The sequence below is a fragment of the Ambystoma mexicanum genome, chromosome 1p, assembly GCF_040938575.1.
Source record: "Ambystoma mexicanum isolate Mex_15411 chromosome 1p, UKY_AmexF1_1, whole genome shotgun sequence".
NCBI classification, from domain to species: domain Eukaryota; kingdom Metazoa; phylum Chordata; class Amphibia; order Caudata; family Ambystomatidae; genus Ambystoma; species Ambystoma mexicanum.
In genome coordinates, this window is record NC_090921.1 from 1,074,896,121 (window position 1) to 1,074,913,620 (window position 17,500).

Sequence of the window (17,500 nt, forward strand, 5' to 3'; positions counted from 1 at the left end):
CGCGGACGGCTGAGTACCCTGCGACTCAAGAATCGCCAGCATCTTCTTCCCGAAGGAAGCCCATTCCTCTGGCGTCGCACATCTGGAGGGGTAAGCGACGTGCCGGGCAGAGCCCTCCGAAGAGGACCTGGAAGACGACTGGTGTCGGCGCTTCCGAGAATGCCTCGAAGAGGCTGAGGAGTGGCGAGACTGACTCCTAGAAGGAGACCCACGAGACTTCCGACGATGACACGGAGAGTCACCCCTCGAATCATCCGTCGAAAGCCCCGCAGACTTCGACTTCCGGGGCTTGGACACCCGACCTACCGACAACTTCTTCTTACGTTCGCGTAAGGCTTTGGACGTAAGCAACTGGCAGTCGATACAGTCATCCGTGTCGTGGGCCTCCCCGAGGCACCAGAGGCAGGCGTCGTGCGAGTCCGTCACCGACATCTTGGACCCGCACTCCCCGCACTTCTTGAAACCCGGACGCGGGGTCGAAGACGAAGTAGACATCTTCAGAAGGATTTTCACAAACGAACAGGTTCGAAGAACCGAACTCCAAAGAGTCGAGGCGTTGAAACCGAGAAACACGAAGCAACACGTTCGCGGAAAAAACAGAACTGAGGCTATGGGCGTCGTGCGTCCTACTTATCACATCGGATGACGTCGGACGTCGGAGGAGGTCCTCGACGACGGCGCATCGACGCAGGACACAGACGCCGAAAAGTTTCCGAAGCAGCACAGCTGTGGTGATTACATGTCATAGATATGGAATACGTCGGAGGACCCAATCCCCTCGAACCATTGCTATATGATGTTGCATGATTCAGAGTTATTGAGAGCATGAATGTCAATGCTAAATCGAGCATGCTTCATAGTCATTCCCTCACAAGTGATGAATGTTCATGATTGAGGTTACAGGTGTAGGATGTTGGGAGTGTGTTAGTCAGGCATTCCTTGGTAGGAGCAGGTCAGTACAGGTATTAGGACTATATGAGGCAATGTATTAAGGTGGGTTTTCTTTCCCTAAAATCCCCCTACCGATCAAATCATCGTTACCCTAACCCTCTTCCCAGTTTCCCACATTCCCCCTTCCTATCCACAACCTCTCCCCTGTCCCTCGACCCCCCCCCCCAAATTGGCTGCCTCATGGTTGCCTGTACTACCGAAAATTCAGGAACCTGTGCCAACCATGGTGGGAGAGGTCGATTCTATTTGGCCTCTGTGATTCAGGAGAGGGTGTTAATACCCTTCGCATGCTGGTTGTGACATGTGTTACTAGGCCGCAATAGCTGGGGTGGTATCAGATGGTTTGGAGAACAGTAATAAGGCTGCTAGAGTCAGAATGCCACTGTGGGATGTTCCTTTGAATTAAAAAAAATGTCAGTGTCAGAGTGTAACATGGGCAAAACCAGAAGAAAAACAGCAATTGTCTTCAAGGCTATCTCAGCTGAATGCCTTTAATATTTTATACACGCACGCAAACAAAAAAACAAAAATCAGTTAAAATGCAGGTTTTGACATCAACTGGAAATATTCTGCAGAGAATGGACAATGCATCGAAATCCCTGCTCTCCTGAGAATGGATGTTCTTACTAGGTTTCCACATTTATGACATCTTATTGTGGAGGTTGTTTAAGAAGTTAAATATATTTTAATTTCATGACCCGTCTATGATGGGAGCTTGGTATTTTGACACATTTATTAGTATAGCTTTTTGAATTTCCAATTAACGCATTTGTCCAAGGACTATTTTTGCATTTAATTGCAGAGTTGTATCACAATTAAAATGCATTAATACATAGTGATTGCATCAGTGATTGACTAGGGGTCCTTTGTATCGTCTAATAGTTGTATAGTTAAGTGTCCGTTTGTGTACAGCTTTCAGTGCAATGAGCGGGTTTCAATGCTATGCTTTGTTTGACTGGCCACCACTGATGATGCAGTATTGCTGCAATGTTCCATCAATCCATGTCAGGCCAATGAGGAATTATGTATAATTTAGAGCCTGAACACGGTTTCATCATAGAGGCTGCAATACAGTCGCTTGTAGCCGTCCATATGGTAAAAGGCTACTGTAAGGACCAGGGCAAGCTGGTGTGTCATGAGCAACAGTTTTAGGATCCGACAGATGATGCAAGGGTCAAACCGTTTTGGACAAGTTTTTACTCTGCAAACCAAAGTGCCAGGTGCTCATGAGTGTGACCACAAAAGTGATGGGTGGAGACCACAAAAATGATGGGTGGAAGGTTTCGAATGAATCTGAACCACTGGCAATTGCTCTGGGCAACCTTCCACACCACCGTTTTTTAGCCCGTCTGCGCCATTGCAAAAGGGGTCCAGCCATGTGCAAATCAGTCAGCTGCCGCCACCAATGGTAGCAGCCCAGCCCGAACTGCTAGGCCAGGTCCCCTCTGCACAGAAAATCAAGCAACCGCAGACATGTTTCGCGCCTTGTTGGACCTCCTCAGTGAGGTGCAGCCTGGTTCCCTATGGCGCAGCGAGCAAGGGACCCACGTCTGGGCATACCCTCTCTCACATGGAGAGACAAACTGTGGCCACAAAAGTTGCTAATGAGTGTGCAGGAGGTAACCCATAGGGGTGGGCACAGAGGAACATCTGAAGCGGTGTGGGCATTTGACCAAAGAATCCCATTTCAGAAGCCTAGCCAATTAGCCCCATTCACTTTAGACATCCGCGAATCATTCCTGGACACCTTGGCTTGTCGAGTCCTTTTATAAACCCTCAACAACCAGCTTCACAGCAACTGGGAAAAAGTCCCAGGGCCACTGGGAACCCTTGAAAGGGAACACAGAAGCGGTGCACTGTCTGGACCTCACTGTCTGCCTGTGACCATGCAAACTACTCCTGCCCTGAAATGTGGCACCACCACCAGAACAACAAGTGTCTCGTTGTAGGTTTGCAGGCTGTGCAAGTATCGAGGCCCGCCCGGAGGCATGAAGGAAAACCTCTGTAAAGAGGTGTCGCTTTAGCTCCACCCAAGTCATATTGGACCCTGGGGGCTGATGTGCATCAAACCCCTAGCCAGGATGATTTTAGATTGCCCAGATGGCAATGATCCTTTGAACTCATTCTCAAAGGAAGTCTTATTACAACCTTGGGATGGCTAAAAAGTGGTTAATTGCATGAAGGCCCCCCCAAACGAGTCACTTCTAACTTTTCAACGCGCTTCTCATTCCTATGAGAGATTAATGATCACCTTACTTGAAATGTGAAATTAAACACTATGGACACTACGAAAGAAACCTATTGCAAGCATACATAGGCAAGCCCACAGTGCTTTTCCAAAGCAGATGAATCTTGAGTGAAAATATTCAGAGTGTTTTCCACTGCATTCTATGTTGTTTTTACAATTATAAATAAGTGCCATAAAGTTGTCCGAGTGTATAGGTATTGGTTGGATCATCTCCTGTGCGACTTCTCCATTTAGAACCTGCGTTTGGGGTTCAGATAAGGAGCCGTCTTGAAGCAGAGTGGCAGCAACCCACACACATTAGCATTGGGTGCTATATTACTTAGATTAGGCACAGCATTCGTTCCTAACTATTCACTCTTCTTGGCCTCGACCCACTGTCCCATTCAGTTTCCATTTCCTCAAGGCCTGGGAACTTGTCCAAAGTTGGCCGCGTGTGCCAAGGCTTAGGTCAGTGAGTTTATTCTTTAAAGCCCTCTAAAGTCTGTCGCCAGAACACACTCGTCTCTGGACTTGCCAAATGGACCCCGCAAGTATTTACCAGGTGTCAGGTTGTTGGGGAAAAGCTAGGCCCAGCACAGATCTACAAAAAGTAAAATGTAACCACTTTAGGATATTTTCTCCACCGTTTCAATAACACAAACTTTTCATTCTAGGGTCCTGTCCATGAAGCATCCCAATCACACAGTTGTGAGGGGAGGGAGTAGGGAGACGGTATAAGTGACTCTCGCACTTCTTTCCTGACCTCCTACTCATAATAATGGTTCTTGTGTTCATCATCTAGGTTGCTCCGCTGCCTCTCACCTTGCTTTTCCCTAGTTCTCAAAAAGCCCATCCACCCGGGTCTTGGTGCAGTGCACACCTTCGCCTTAAGTGGCAGCTCGAATGAGGGGATCGCAATTGCGACACAAAGCCCAAGGGCTTCCACCAAAGAGGGCTACAAAAGCCAATCTGCAGCAGGGTGCATTATTGTACTTCCTCTTCCTTTCTGCGGCACTTTTCCCCCACCTTGCCTCGCTGTGCCAGGAGGATCTTGCTCCTAAGAGAACTCTTACTAGGGGTTCTCTTTTGATTCTCCTCTCCCTTTGTTCTTCCTTTACCTCTTCAGACACCTCTCCTCAATGCTTTGCTATAGGCGTATTCCTCCCCTACCGAATACGCCATGACATACCTGGAGTTCTTCCTTCTCCCTCCTGAGCCTTCCTGGTCTGTCTCGTCTATGCCACTCTTTTCTTTGTTGTTCCTCTGCATGTCTCCACCTCATGTCTCATCTAGCCCCCCCCCTTTTCTGATTTCTTCCCAAAATCCAGTCCATTGCCACCTCTTGGCCTTACTGTTCCTTCTCCCCATACATCTCCTTACTTCCTTTGCACTCACCTCCACTCCCTCCTTTGCTTCATGCTCTTCTCCAACCTCCTTCCTCTAGCCTCATCTCCTCCAACTTCACCTCCTTTTCTCCCTGGCCTTTCTCACACCAGTGCGGTAAAGGGGCAAATTCAGCACTGCCCTGGGAGGGGGTTCACCTATCAATTAGGTAATTCATGGGGGGGGGGCACTCCTGGGGGAAGAGTACATCATTGACCGCTGCAGTGTGTAACTCATGCGCAGGTGGTGAATAGTGGGATTGGGGGTACAGAGTGGGGCATGGGAGAGAGGGGCACGCATGGGATAGAGATAAGGTGCAGGGGTAGTGGATAGAGAAGTTAGAGTAGCACGGAGTAAACACAAGCCATTCTGGAGCATAGGCCTCAGGTAAGTAAAACATTTGCCTTTTGGCAGCCAGAGGTCTCATGTCCTGGGCAACGATTAATTTCTCGAGCGCTCAGCTATAGTGTTGTGCTTATGTTGCAAGCTGGCAGTTCGAGAGAACGTAGCCAAGGGAATGGGACCGGTAGATACTTTCGAAGCCAGCAAGCTAGGCACCGGATGCTCACTGGGAATTTGTAGGGAACTAGAAATAAAATGCAGTCAAGCAAAATCCAACTATAGTGAGGTACGCGGTTTCAAATCACCCCTTGGCAGATGATCCTGGGAAGAGGGCTGTGGGGCGAGGGATTGAGCGACAGGCAACCAATCACCAGGAGAGGTTTTGGTGTCCCTAGGGTACAACAGTGTTTGTGTCCTTGCCAATGTCCAAGGGGCACCACATTGTTAGGATGCTGTGTGAATTTCTCCCCTGTGCCAAGTTCAATTGTGGCTGACCAATGGCAGATGAATAAAGTTCCATTGGTCGGCACAATCACGTAATGCTTTGAAACGTAATTGTGGGGCAGTGTGATAAGGTTTGTGATGTCACGATGGGTGGTATTGGACAATGGGAGCCAGGACGGCATGAGCCAATTAGGATCATTCAGTGTATGCCTGGATATAAGGGACTGACGTAGTTCCACCAGTCAGCTTTTGTATGATGTTATGATGTTGTTTGTGTTTAAAGATTCGGCCCTCTGTTGGCAGCCCTGAGAGCTCACTTCACTCAGTTCAGTTCCACAGAGCCATTTGAACCGTGCTTTCCCAGCTGCGTTCTGGGCCTAAATAAATGGTCTTACTTGCCTTGGAGAACCCCTGACACCAGTCTCCTGCTCTCGTTGGTTCCTTCTGCCTCCAAACTTCTCCTGCAACTTTGAAAATCTGTTCTTCATATGTGAAACTGCCCTTGATCAATGTTCCTGTGCAAAACCTTTTTTTAGCTTTGCCACTGGATTCAGCGCCGGCTCGTGGTACGCTTAGAGGGTGCGGCCGCACAAGGGCACCCCCAAGTGCAGCAAATAAGGGCGCCTTTCCTAAAGCTCAATGTCATGTAAACAGCACCTATTATAGTATAACAGCATGATTCTTTAATAGGTGTTGTTAACAGGACACTTGGAGGCAAGGGGCTCTCTGAACTCACTTTACAAGAACAGCAGGGGGCTAGGTTCTATTGTTCGGCAGCGGAACAACGGAACTGAGCCCCCTGATGTTCTGCATTTGTGGTGGGCGGGGAAGGGGGCACTGGCAGACCTGGGGCTGGCACTGACTGGATTAGTTATTTTCTCACCACTTGCATCCTTCCCGTTGTGCAGGAGGCCCCACCTTCCTTTGCTCAGTGGACCGCGACCTCTAATAAATGTGTCTCAATCTTGGTGTGGCAAAGCATGTGTGAGCAGGAAGCTGAGCACTCAGCTACTCTCTCCTGCTCTCCACCATCGCAAGTAATCAACAGTAATTTAGACCCTTTCTCTGTGGAGACTATTTGCTCTCGCCCACAATCAACTCCATAGTCTGATTAAACATTAGAGTATGTCTTCCCATTATGCCTGGGGGTCGGGCTATGCCCAACAAACACCACCCCCTTAAAGAGACAGCACCACATGACCAGGATGTCAGATTGATCCCTACCTTCCCTGGGGCTGCAGCACTTTAATGGGTGGAGGCATTCATCCTCCATGGCCACCCCACTCATCAACCGAAGGACCGCGCAGGGAGCCGCCACTGGGTGCATGTGACATTGCAGTAACATTTCGAAGCTGCTGACCTAGGACTGCTTTCATTAGGATTATAGAATGTAGTGTATGTTTCAGATTCGATTGCTCTCTTTGGATATACAAATATATTTTTAAAAACATACAAATATTTTTGGGGAAGCTATTTAGTGCCCTTAATACAAAGGGTGGGCCTTCATGACAAGAGGCCACTGGAGTTCTCGTAGTGAAAACATGAATACAGGGGTACCTAGAATGGCTGACTCTTCCACGTCGGTGTACGACGGTTACTCATTATGTGGCACATAAAAGGTGTTGGACTTCACCCCTAAACAGCGGTCAATGGGGAAGGATCCTGGAACTTCTAGTCCCAAACATCCAGCGGGCCACAAACAACCATGGTGCACAATTAGTTGGAGACAAAGTTTGATATCTGGATTTCCCAAAAATATGTACAGGCGTTCCCAAGTGTTCCATCGTGGGAGCACCGACATATGTAGGTACACAGTTCAAGTAACAATACCAACTTGCACTCAACCATCTCAAAATTATAACTTGCCTGCGAAGAGCACAGGGTAGGAAGGTGTTCAGGTTAGTTTTTGGGAGTGAAGTAGTTCACTGAATGAAAAGAAAACCCAACCATGGGGGTGATGGACGATGGTGTCAAGTTTAGGCTCAGGTCAAGGCTATAGTGTATTGTCAAAAATATGTTGTTTTCTTGCTTAATTAAGGCAGATGGGTCATGCAGGTTATCAGCCCTGGCACTTATTTCTGAGCTCCGGTACCTATTGTCTCAGATTGATTATGAAGTAATGATAGCCAAAGCATCATTGAATGAGCATGTGTGAGCTGCAGTTTAACTGCAAATTTGTAGACACTGTGGGGAGCAGCTGTGCGTGGCGGCAGCAATGGTGGGGAATTGCCTGCCGCAGTGTTACAAGCAGGCTAACAAATATTTGGGGCCTGGCACTTATCTTACAAATTATGCTCCGAGGACACGAAAGTGAAGTCTTCAGCAAAGGCAAGCTAAACTAACATTAGAAATAGACCAACCAATAGAAGTAAACATTTGCAAAGACAATTCAACAGGGCTGCACGCCAAACTAAAGACTTAGTAGATACACTATTCAAGTGTCAAATATCGTAACACAAGAAGGCCTTCAATGATCAGGCAAACAATAGGAACCATGAGCATGCAGAGTTCTGCTATCCAACACTTTCTTCAACCCTGCAGACTACAGGAGGATTTTGACCTATGAACTGTGTGTGGCAGGCATAAGTCGCTTACCGTTTCTTGTTGTAGAAAAAGACAAAGACCGCCAGGAATGCAATCACCACCAACAGGACAATCGGCATCACCTTCAGCAGCACATAGAAGCCTTCAGGCTGCTCCTCGTCTGCAGAGGGAAAGCAGGTATGGGGTCAATGGACGTGAACCAGACAGCAAGTGAGAAATGGGCAGGGATGGGAATGGAGCACAGACATTCGAAACAACGAACATTCCTGGGATATCCGGACCAAAGGTTGAGGCGCATCATGCTTATCAGATCGACAGTAAGGTAGATGCATTGATCAACATTCCATTGGAGATCATCAGGAAGGACAAGGGGAACCACGCACTCAGATCACACACTAGTATTCTGCTCCATTTAGTGAGAGCTTAACCATGCTACCTATCAGGCTAGATCAGCACTTCATTAAAAGCTGAGAGCAATAACCGGCAGAAGGAAAAGGAGTTGCATGTACCACTGGAGCGGAGCTCAAACCTTTTGGTCCACAAAGAGCAACATAGGGGTGTGTTAATGTGGTGACAAAAAAACAACATGGTGGCTCATTTGTTCAAGGCATTACTAGAATCTTCTGCCTCTGTCTCATCAGGAGATCCATCACAAGCACAGCAATGGTGCTAAATATGTTCAAGAAATATATATTTTAAAAAGCATTCGGATTTTGGTGTAGGTTTAATTATGCCATACGCTCCGCTAAACACTCTCCTTGAGCAAAACGGACAAGCCATGAAAGTTAATATTGTGCAGAATCTCTAAAAACTGAAAAGGACAGCTTTCTCTAGAAAGCTTCGATTGACTGCCGCAATTTTCTTACATTGATTCTGTGGCAAGGATTCAGGAACCAGGTGGTAAAGAAATCTGAAAATCTTGGCTGCAATACTTTCTCCTAATCAGTGGCTGGGTACAAGGCCCAATATCAACTCCCATGTCAGCCATGCTGGAAGGGAAAAATGGCAAACATCGAAACCTGCTGCTGGGATTTGACAGAATCTGAATGACCTGGTGGAGTCCTGAGCCTGTGAAATCACAGCCCACCTAGATGTATGTGCACTCTAAGTGATTCCTCTGTCAGCAAAAGTGGAGGTACCCAGAGAACTAGTAGTGTCCAAGAATGGGCAATCTCAAGATTCAATATCTGCGCATGTATCTGGCTCACCTTGGAACAGTGACACAGCCCGATTGCTGTTCCGGCCCACCCGGACCCTCTTCCTGCGCTGTTCTGCCGGTAGTCCTTTAACGGGAGTCTGAAGCATAGTTACTTCTTTCGCAATTGTCTAGAGAGCAGAGTGTGCCTACAAATTGGAAATTACTTCAGGAATCAGTAGGTTCACATCGTAATGCTCTTCCGAGAGCCCATATAATGTTAAATCTCACAAGGGCTGGCACTGCTGCTTGCCACTTCGGAGCATGCACAGGAGCACGGGGTATTGAAATTGCTCCCGATGTAAGGGCTCATTCCTTGGTGGACCTTCATCATAGGTGCCAGACTCCAGAGTCCGGCACTACCACCGTGGCTCCATTCCAGGTCTGGGGAAGAATGGTCAGATCAACGCTGACCATCTGCTTTGGAGTCCTTGGTCCTTATTGTGCGTGTGTCCCGTTTCCTCATTAGTCTGTTGCATCATTTGTTCCTCTTCCTTCCTGGCTCCTGATTGATCCATGGCCTTGGACTCAGGTTCATTTCTAGAGGCCTCAATTGCTACAGACTCTTCATCAGTTGGCTGTGGCTGCAATCTCGCAGAGTCTTCCAGCCTTCCAAGTCTTTTCTTTGGAGGTTTTCCCGCTATGCAAGTTTTTCCTCTTGGGGTCAACTACCTGTCCGCTGGCCACTTTGTTGGACAGGTCACTCTTCAGTGAGAATAGAGTAGGAAGTGCCCAGGTTAGACCAGTTATCATTTAGTAGGTGATGAATGCCTTCAGCTCATCCAACCAGAAGTCAATTGGAATTAACTTGGCAAGTGCCTACAAGAAACGGAGTTGGATGGTCTCCAGAGTTCTTGCTATATCTGATGACGTTAAGCTGAATTCATCCACCCTCCAAACACCCAACCATTGCAACCTGTGGGAGCTTCTAAACCTCTTCAGTAGCCCTCTATATGCCTAATCATGCATAGACCTTTGATTTACTGCTCCATTTCAAAGCTCAACAACCAAGTCATCCCAGATGCTAATTCACTATGCAGCTAGTAGTTTTGAACAGTGTGACTGAAAACATATTCAGTAAAATGCACAATTTGCATCACACTTTATCAAATAACTCCTACTTGGTTACAATTCCAACAGTGTCAAAAGGCATGAATAGTGTAGGCAAGGCATGGTATCACAAGTATTGACACTGACAATGGATACAATTTGTAAAACCTTTATTGAAAATGTTGGGTTTGTAGAAACTCCTATTCTGCCCTATAACTAAGATGGGAGTTTTCTCAACCATCAAACAATAAACTAAACAGTCCTAGTGGAGCCTGTCAAATCAAAATGGCCCATGCTAACAAAAACCCAATGCCTGCCCTTCTCTTGTACAAAAAGTGTAAAAAGGAGAACATTTATGCAAAAGGAAAAGTCGGTGTTCAAATGATAATGTGGCGGAACCAGCTCTCCTCCCAAGGTTGGACATCACGAGGTAAGGCGATCCTTGTAGGCTTGGATTCCAACACAGCACACCGTTCAAAACCGTGGATCGAGGCCTGCCTGGCCTTCCACATTTAAAAGGTCCTTCCTCTGACTTTCAAAATAATGTTTCAACCAAAACGTTCACAAAGGTCCCCCTCGGCTGGGCTGAGAGCGGTCACCACACTGTTCTCGTAGGTCCCCCTCTGCCAGGCTCAGACCTCTCATGAAAGTTCACACAAAGTTGCAAGGGGGCTCCCTTCCCCAAGCTTGACACACTTCGGGTCTCCGTCAATCTGACTCAGACCTTGTTCGAATGTATAAATGTGCGTGGCTTTCCTTACAGACCACCGCAGGACCACGTCGACTCAAAGTTCACTATTTACTTTCACTCTTGCCGTTTGTTCGCCCCTTTATCTTCAAACAATGCATCTTTCACTGAGACTTTCGAATGGGCTACTTCCTTTCACCAGACCACTCTGTTACTTAGCATTGCTGATCTTGCAGCTGTATTTTACTTTAAAGTTCAGTCACTGGTCTGCGTTCCTTCATGCATTATCCACACGCATGCAGCCTTCACATGTGATATGATGTTGCTATTTCATTCACTAACACACACCAGTCTCAGGTTGCTTGCCAACTCACCGGCTTTGTGCACTTAGTTCTTGTTTTGAGTTTTCCGATTTTCGACTTAAGGTTAGTACCACAGTCTTGACCTCGCCTCCAAAACTCTGCCGTTCATCCGGGAGGGTCGATGGCATCTTTGAAAATCAATGCAATCTTCACTTGTGGAATCTGGCCTTCTCCATGTGTCTATCGCTGACTGTCGGAGGAAACGACCTCCGTTAGGGGAGCCTTTGGGTTTTGGGCCCGCTGCTCTCGTCCCTTGGTCCGTTCCTCTGCTCCAGTAGGTGTGCCTTCATACCGGAGGTTCTGCTCATTCTCAAGTTCCTCCTTGCTCAGAGCGTGTCTTTAAGTGTCGCCTTTTATATGTGTGAAGGTAGCTAATTGGTATCAGGTGTATCCACTTAGGGTAAAGTGCCTGACTTTGCCGGACCAGATTAACGGGACATGTCCAGTACGATGTGAGAGTTATTCCGTTTACTCAGTCACCCTCTTTCTCGGCCCAGTGTTGATGTAAAAAAAGGGGTGGGGTTGAGGAGTTGGGACTTCAGAAAATCCACAAAAATAGGATGGGTAAATTAACAAAAAAAAGCGGGAATACCCTGTCTCACCATCAGCTATCTCACCCCCACTCCCTGAATATCCCTCACCCAAGTGATACTCCAACACTCGTCCACCCTCCCCACCCCCCCAGGTCTGGATCCAAAGGTGATGGCTGTGCCCTGGCCACCTGAGAGGGAGATCCCCGGGTACTAGCGGGTGAGACACCATCTGTTTTCTCACAATAGCCAATTGCAAATGTGGACCACTTTTTCATTGATGCCTGAGAGAATTTTATGGCCCAGTCCGACCCTGGATGCAGCAGCCCTTTCCAGATTTCTCTTGTGATCCAATTGTACAGGTTGTGTACTTTCTTGGAGATTGTAGGATGGCCCGCCACTATCGCCGGGGAAGGTGTGTTCCTTTCAATTTCTTTTATAAATGAATGCAGCCTCTGTTTTTTTTAAATGCTCTTAGTGGAATAAAAAAAAACAAATGGGGGCGTGCGTATGTTGCGAGGAGAACATACCTCAAAAACGGAACATTTAAAACATGTTGCAGCTTGAAAGAAGGGGAAAACATGTTCAATCAATCTTTATTAATATCGAATTTCTGCTTTAACAAACAAAATTCACACCAAAAAAAGAAAAAGAATTCACACTGTAATCCCATTAAAAGATAAGTACAAACTAAGTTTATAAAATCTATACATGCAAAAATAAACCGCCAACAAAGTGCTTCTACAACAAATTCATGTGACTAATGAATACAACTCGTCTTGTTACAATTCATTATAAGGGTCAACGCATCAGAGTAAAACCTAATATTGTACAACCGGAAAAAGTGCTTTAGATATTTACTACGCAAATCGAGTCATTTTTGCAAAACGCATCTTCCGAACCTCTCATTTCACAATAACATTTCTTATCCATGTAACTCATTTCCTTCGATCATTTAGTAGCAGCATATTCAGACTGATCATGAATGTTAATGCCAATCCGATTGCTCCAAATCTGGGCGGAATCTAATGATGCAAGCCTGGCAACCAGAGTACTCTGTGCACTCGCCCTCCACCCAGAGCTGTTAGTTTCCCCCTCCTGCCACCCCATCGCGAGCCTCAACACCCTATAACACCCACCCCCCCCCTCCTTACCTTAACAGCGCTCCTCTGTCTGGGCCTCATTACTTGGCTTCCTCTGTTCGTCATGGAAACAGAAGAGGGTCTCCAAGTGGAGGGGCTGGGAACAAAGGAGCGCAAGCAGGTTTTTTTCTACTTGTTTAAATCGGCATTGGCACACCGCAAGGGTTTGCCTCTCAGTGCTAATGGCAATCACATGCTCGGTGGGCTTCACCGGACATGGCGCGGGGCCAAGCTATATGCCTGAGCGAAGTCTGTATGCATGATGATTGGCATAGCAGGGCGACACAGCCTCAATTCTTCAAGTTTGGCTGTTGACTTCAGTCATGAGGCATGGCCCACAATTCTGTTCATCGGTGCAGATGTGCAATAATCTCCGCACAGTTTAATACGAGGTATTGATCCAATTGAATTTCACCCAGATAACTGTGCTTGCTATTAAATAATTGATGTAAATGGCCGAGTAATTCCCCCTGTAATTAGTACTCGTGGCTCGTCATTCATAAGTGGGCAGAAGGTTGGGAAATGTGGTAGTCTTTGAATCAAATGAGGAAAGCCAGCCACATGCTAATGGCCTTACAGGATTTGCATCCCAACAGGCTGCGTCAGTCTTGGCCTAGCCTAGCGCATGGCGAAGGAGCAGGTGTCCTCATCTGTGAAGGGAGTGTGGGCTAGGAGGTATTTGTAGAGGGTGCCAGCTGTGCAATCAGCTGCTGCCCACAGTTAAATGTTATAGCGACCCACACTGCAGATGTTCCATGCATTAAAGCCATTATTTCATTAAAGACCAGTGTTCATCTGGTTCTGCTGTGCTGCGCGAGCACTTCACTCCAGTGCGGCCCCATTACAAATCTAGCATCCCTGTTCTACAGGACAGGAGTTCCAGCATTGAAAACACGGAAGTGACGGCATGCAGAGCTTGTGATCTTCTAAGCCCTGGACAGAGACTGGCTTTCCCTCAAACGCGCTCTACCGCCGAAAACACGCCATACCAAATTATCTTACGAGGTTTGTGGATTCGGAACGGAGTATGTTCACAGCGTTCCTTTCCCTGAGGCTCGGCTAATATTCTGCTGATGTTACAGCCATTCTATCATCGCATTCAAAACCTCATGGATCAGTGGAGATCGTTCAATGTTACAAACAGTTTAGGGCGAGTGTTGTGAACAATCGTCTAGTGCGCGTTATGTAAAGGGTGATTCAAGCATACAACCCTTCAATAGCAGAAATATCAGTCGGATATAAAGACTGGAGTCATTCTTTTCCCAAATGTGCTTTCATCTCGGGAGGATAGCTCAGGGGCAACGTGGTTGCCTGGGAAGCAAGATGACACGGAGCACCACAGGTTCGATCCTCGGTTCCGTGCTTAGAAACCTCTGGGTATTAAGCGCGTTATAAATAACCCATCATATCATATCGCTTCATCCACAGCAAACTCATTTTCCCTCAGTTGACAGTTTCTTTCTACACATAACTGCATCATTCTAGCTAGAGCGCTTAATTTGTCCAAGTTAGACTACTGTAATATACTCCTACTAGGCACTACCAAGAAAAATCTAGCCAAATTGTAATTCTTGCAAAATGAAGCTCTTAGAGCAGCACTGGATATCATAAAGGGACCGCATATCATAGTCCAGGAGAGGTACACTGGTTACCTGTACAAGCGAGAATACTTCACAAAACTCTCACCACCACACACAAACGCATTACCCAAAATGCACGTATCTAGCTAAATTAATATATTACCCGGAAAACTTCAACCAGACTCCTCAGATCTAACACCAGCACCCAGTTACTCATTCCCCACTTTAAGAACTCCAGAACAGGAAATGCCAGCTTCCTTGTAGCAGCCCCCAGAATATGGAACTCACTCCTCAATAAAATAAGCAACGAGGCGTCCCACACCCATTTTAAGACACTTCTAAAGACCTGGTAATTTGACAAATTTGAATCTAACCGCATCCAATACTTACTCACATTCATATGTCTGATGTAACTTATTTGCTGTAACTAACTCTTTTTTCTCCCTATCTCACTGTAACCATTGTCATTGTTTTTGTAGTAATCATGTGATGCTTTTGACCTGTAACCAGAAAGTTTTCCTTTTCTACAACAAACCTACGCTGTGATACCCCCGGGTTTGGGCGTATAATCAAATGTAATAAATTTAAAAAAATGTCATGAAAAATCGGGCGCAAACCATTGCTAGCATTATTTGTGACCTGCACCTTTCTCATAGGTGCACGTGAAAAGAGGACAACAGGCGCATACCAGAGTCATACAAGTAAAGTGCAGCCTTCTTACGAGGACGCAATAGATTAGAAAAATCACTTAATACGCTTCAAAAAAAAATTGCTTTTGCAAAAAAACACTGACCCTCATCCCAGGATATCGGGTTTGGCCTGGTGATGTACTCTCAGTCTAAAGTTGTACCCATGCTCATCTCCAATTTTTAAAACAACCCCTTTCCTTGTTTTGAACACTCATTTTAAACACGAAATCGGAGTCCGTAAAATAATAACTCCTTGATGCCTCACATTTGCCAAACTGCACAAGACAACCAGACATCTGTGTATTGCCCACTTGTGTTCACGTCACAGAATTCTTTCGCACAAGCATCTTCTGAATAAAATGTGCAAGTACGTGCATTTCTTTCCAGTTTAGCAAATGCGTCATCTCACTGTTTATTTGCCAATTTAGACCCATTGCAGGCTACCTAGAAAAAAAGAAAATCAGTTATGTGTGGTGCAGGCATTTGCTGTGGAGTGTATCCAGAATCAGGGCCTTTGGGATGTTAATGGCCCCTTCCAAGTGAGCTGTGACTTCACAGAGAAGGGGACCATTGGCACGATCCATTTCACACCCGTGTCTGCCCCAGCCAGTTAATAAAAAGGTAAGGCAAACCTGCACAAAAAATAAATAAATTAAACCCTTCATCGGGATTTCACGGGGACAAACCTCCATGTTGTACACGCAAAAAGCACCATTTTACTAATTTTCAGGAACGAAGATGCGTACCACACAACAGTTTAGGTTGCCACCACCAGGGTTTTTGTGCATCAGTAAGCAATGACTGGAGTGCTACAGCAAACGAGCGTCGGAAAACATAACTCTCACACACGGTAGGTGGGATGGGGTAGGGAGCAGCGCAAGGGGCACAAGCAGGAGCAAGGCAAGGGGGAAAGCAGGAGCAAGGCAAGGAGGGAGCGAGGAAGGAGGAGCAAGGCAAGGGGTCGAAGGAAGAGCAAGGCAAAGGGGTGGAAAGAGGAGCAAGGCAAAGGGGTGGAAAGAGAAGCAAGGCAAAGGGGTGGAAAGAGAAGCAAGGCAAAGGGGTGGAAAGAGAAGCAAGGCAAAGGGGTGGAAAGAGAAGCAAGGCAAAGGGGTGGAAAGAGAAGCAAGGCAAAGGGGTGGAAAGAGAAGCAAGGCAAAGGGGTGGAAAGAGGAGCAAGGCAAAGGGGTGGAAAGAGGAGCAAGGCAAAGGGGTGGAAAGAGGAGCAAGGCAAAGGGGACACCAGAACAGAGCCAGAATACACGGGCACAACTAGATACATTTTGTTTCTGTGAATAACTTCAACAAGTACAAAGAATACATACCAGGACCAAGGATATAAAACACGATTGGTACAGTCCAGGATCCATTTCCTGCCAAGGAAGTGGCACGGATCTTGGCAGAGTAATTCCCAGGCTGTAAGAGTGTAAGATGAACCCCTCTGTATCTTCCATACCGTTGGCGGGAAACGCATACAACTGTTGCTGGAACTTCCTGAAGAGAAAGAATGAAAAAATAGATTATCTCATTTTACGTAACATTAGCAACCACAGTGCAGGGCCAGCCTTAGGCCTGGAGACCGGGCGAACGCCGCGCCAGCTCAAGGGAATCTTCCAAGGGCTCCCCGAGCTAGTGTGGTGAGTGAATGCACGGCATTCATGTAATTAAATGCACCCAGTTCTCCACGCGCCTGCAGGGGTGCTTTTTGCAATAGGACTCTGATGCTAAACCAGCACGGGGCAGCCTTTGAAAGACAGCTGCGCTATATTGAAGAGATTGGTGGAAAATTATGACATGTAATGTAACTTTTATGTGCTTTTGTTTTTTACTAAATATTTTGTATCATCTTTGTAAAGGCTTAAGCCAAAACAAATAAAAAAAAATATTGAAGAGATTAAACCCCCCCTTCCGCTCCAGAGTCAGTAATTCCTAGGCTATAAGAGCACTGCTGCTGGTTTTGCAACAGCGCTCTATTTTGCAGAGCAACTACAAATTTGGCACCATCTCGGCCGCCCCGTCCCCCCCAGCCCTGCACCCTGCCATATTTTGTTGACAGTCCCCTGGCGCTGGCAGAGCGAAGGCCGGCCCAGGCGCAGTGTCATGTACAGACCAGATCTCAAGCATGATCCATCTAGTCCCCCAACCTCTATAGTTACCAAAATCTAGGCCATACCAACCCGCACCCCGACACTCAGGCTGGTATCTTGCAAGACCTAACATCTACACCACATAGGGTGCTTGTCACGACCTACAAGCAATAAGTATTGAAGGCATTATTGATCCAGACAAGACTTTGTTCTGTCGGCTACCTGAGGAGTTGGGCGGCTGCACGGTCAAGGACAGCAGCCCGCTATTCTCGGGCCCAGGGAGGGGACC

At 46.8% G+C, this 17,500-nt stretch overlaps 1 protein-coding gene across 1 annotated transcript in view; it reads right to left on the reverse strand.

Annotated features, from left to right (window-relative positions):
- The window catches only part of INSRR (insulin receptor related receptor), a 672,290-nt gene that overhangs the window by 157,693 nt on the left and 497,097 nt on the right, over positions 1 to 17,500 (reverse strand). Inside the window, exons 14-15 of the mRNA XM_069604567.1 lie at positions 16,450 to 16,618; positions 7,943 to 8,051 (exon numbers count right to left, since the gene is read on the reverse strand). Coding sequence (XP_069460668.1) covers positions 7,943 to 8,051; positions 16,450 to 16,618 — 278 coding nt within the window. The remainder of the gene's footprint in view (positions 1 to 7,942; positions 8,052 to 16,449; positions 16,619 to 17,500) is intronic.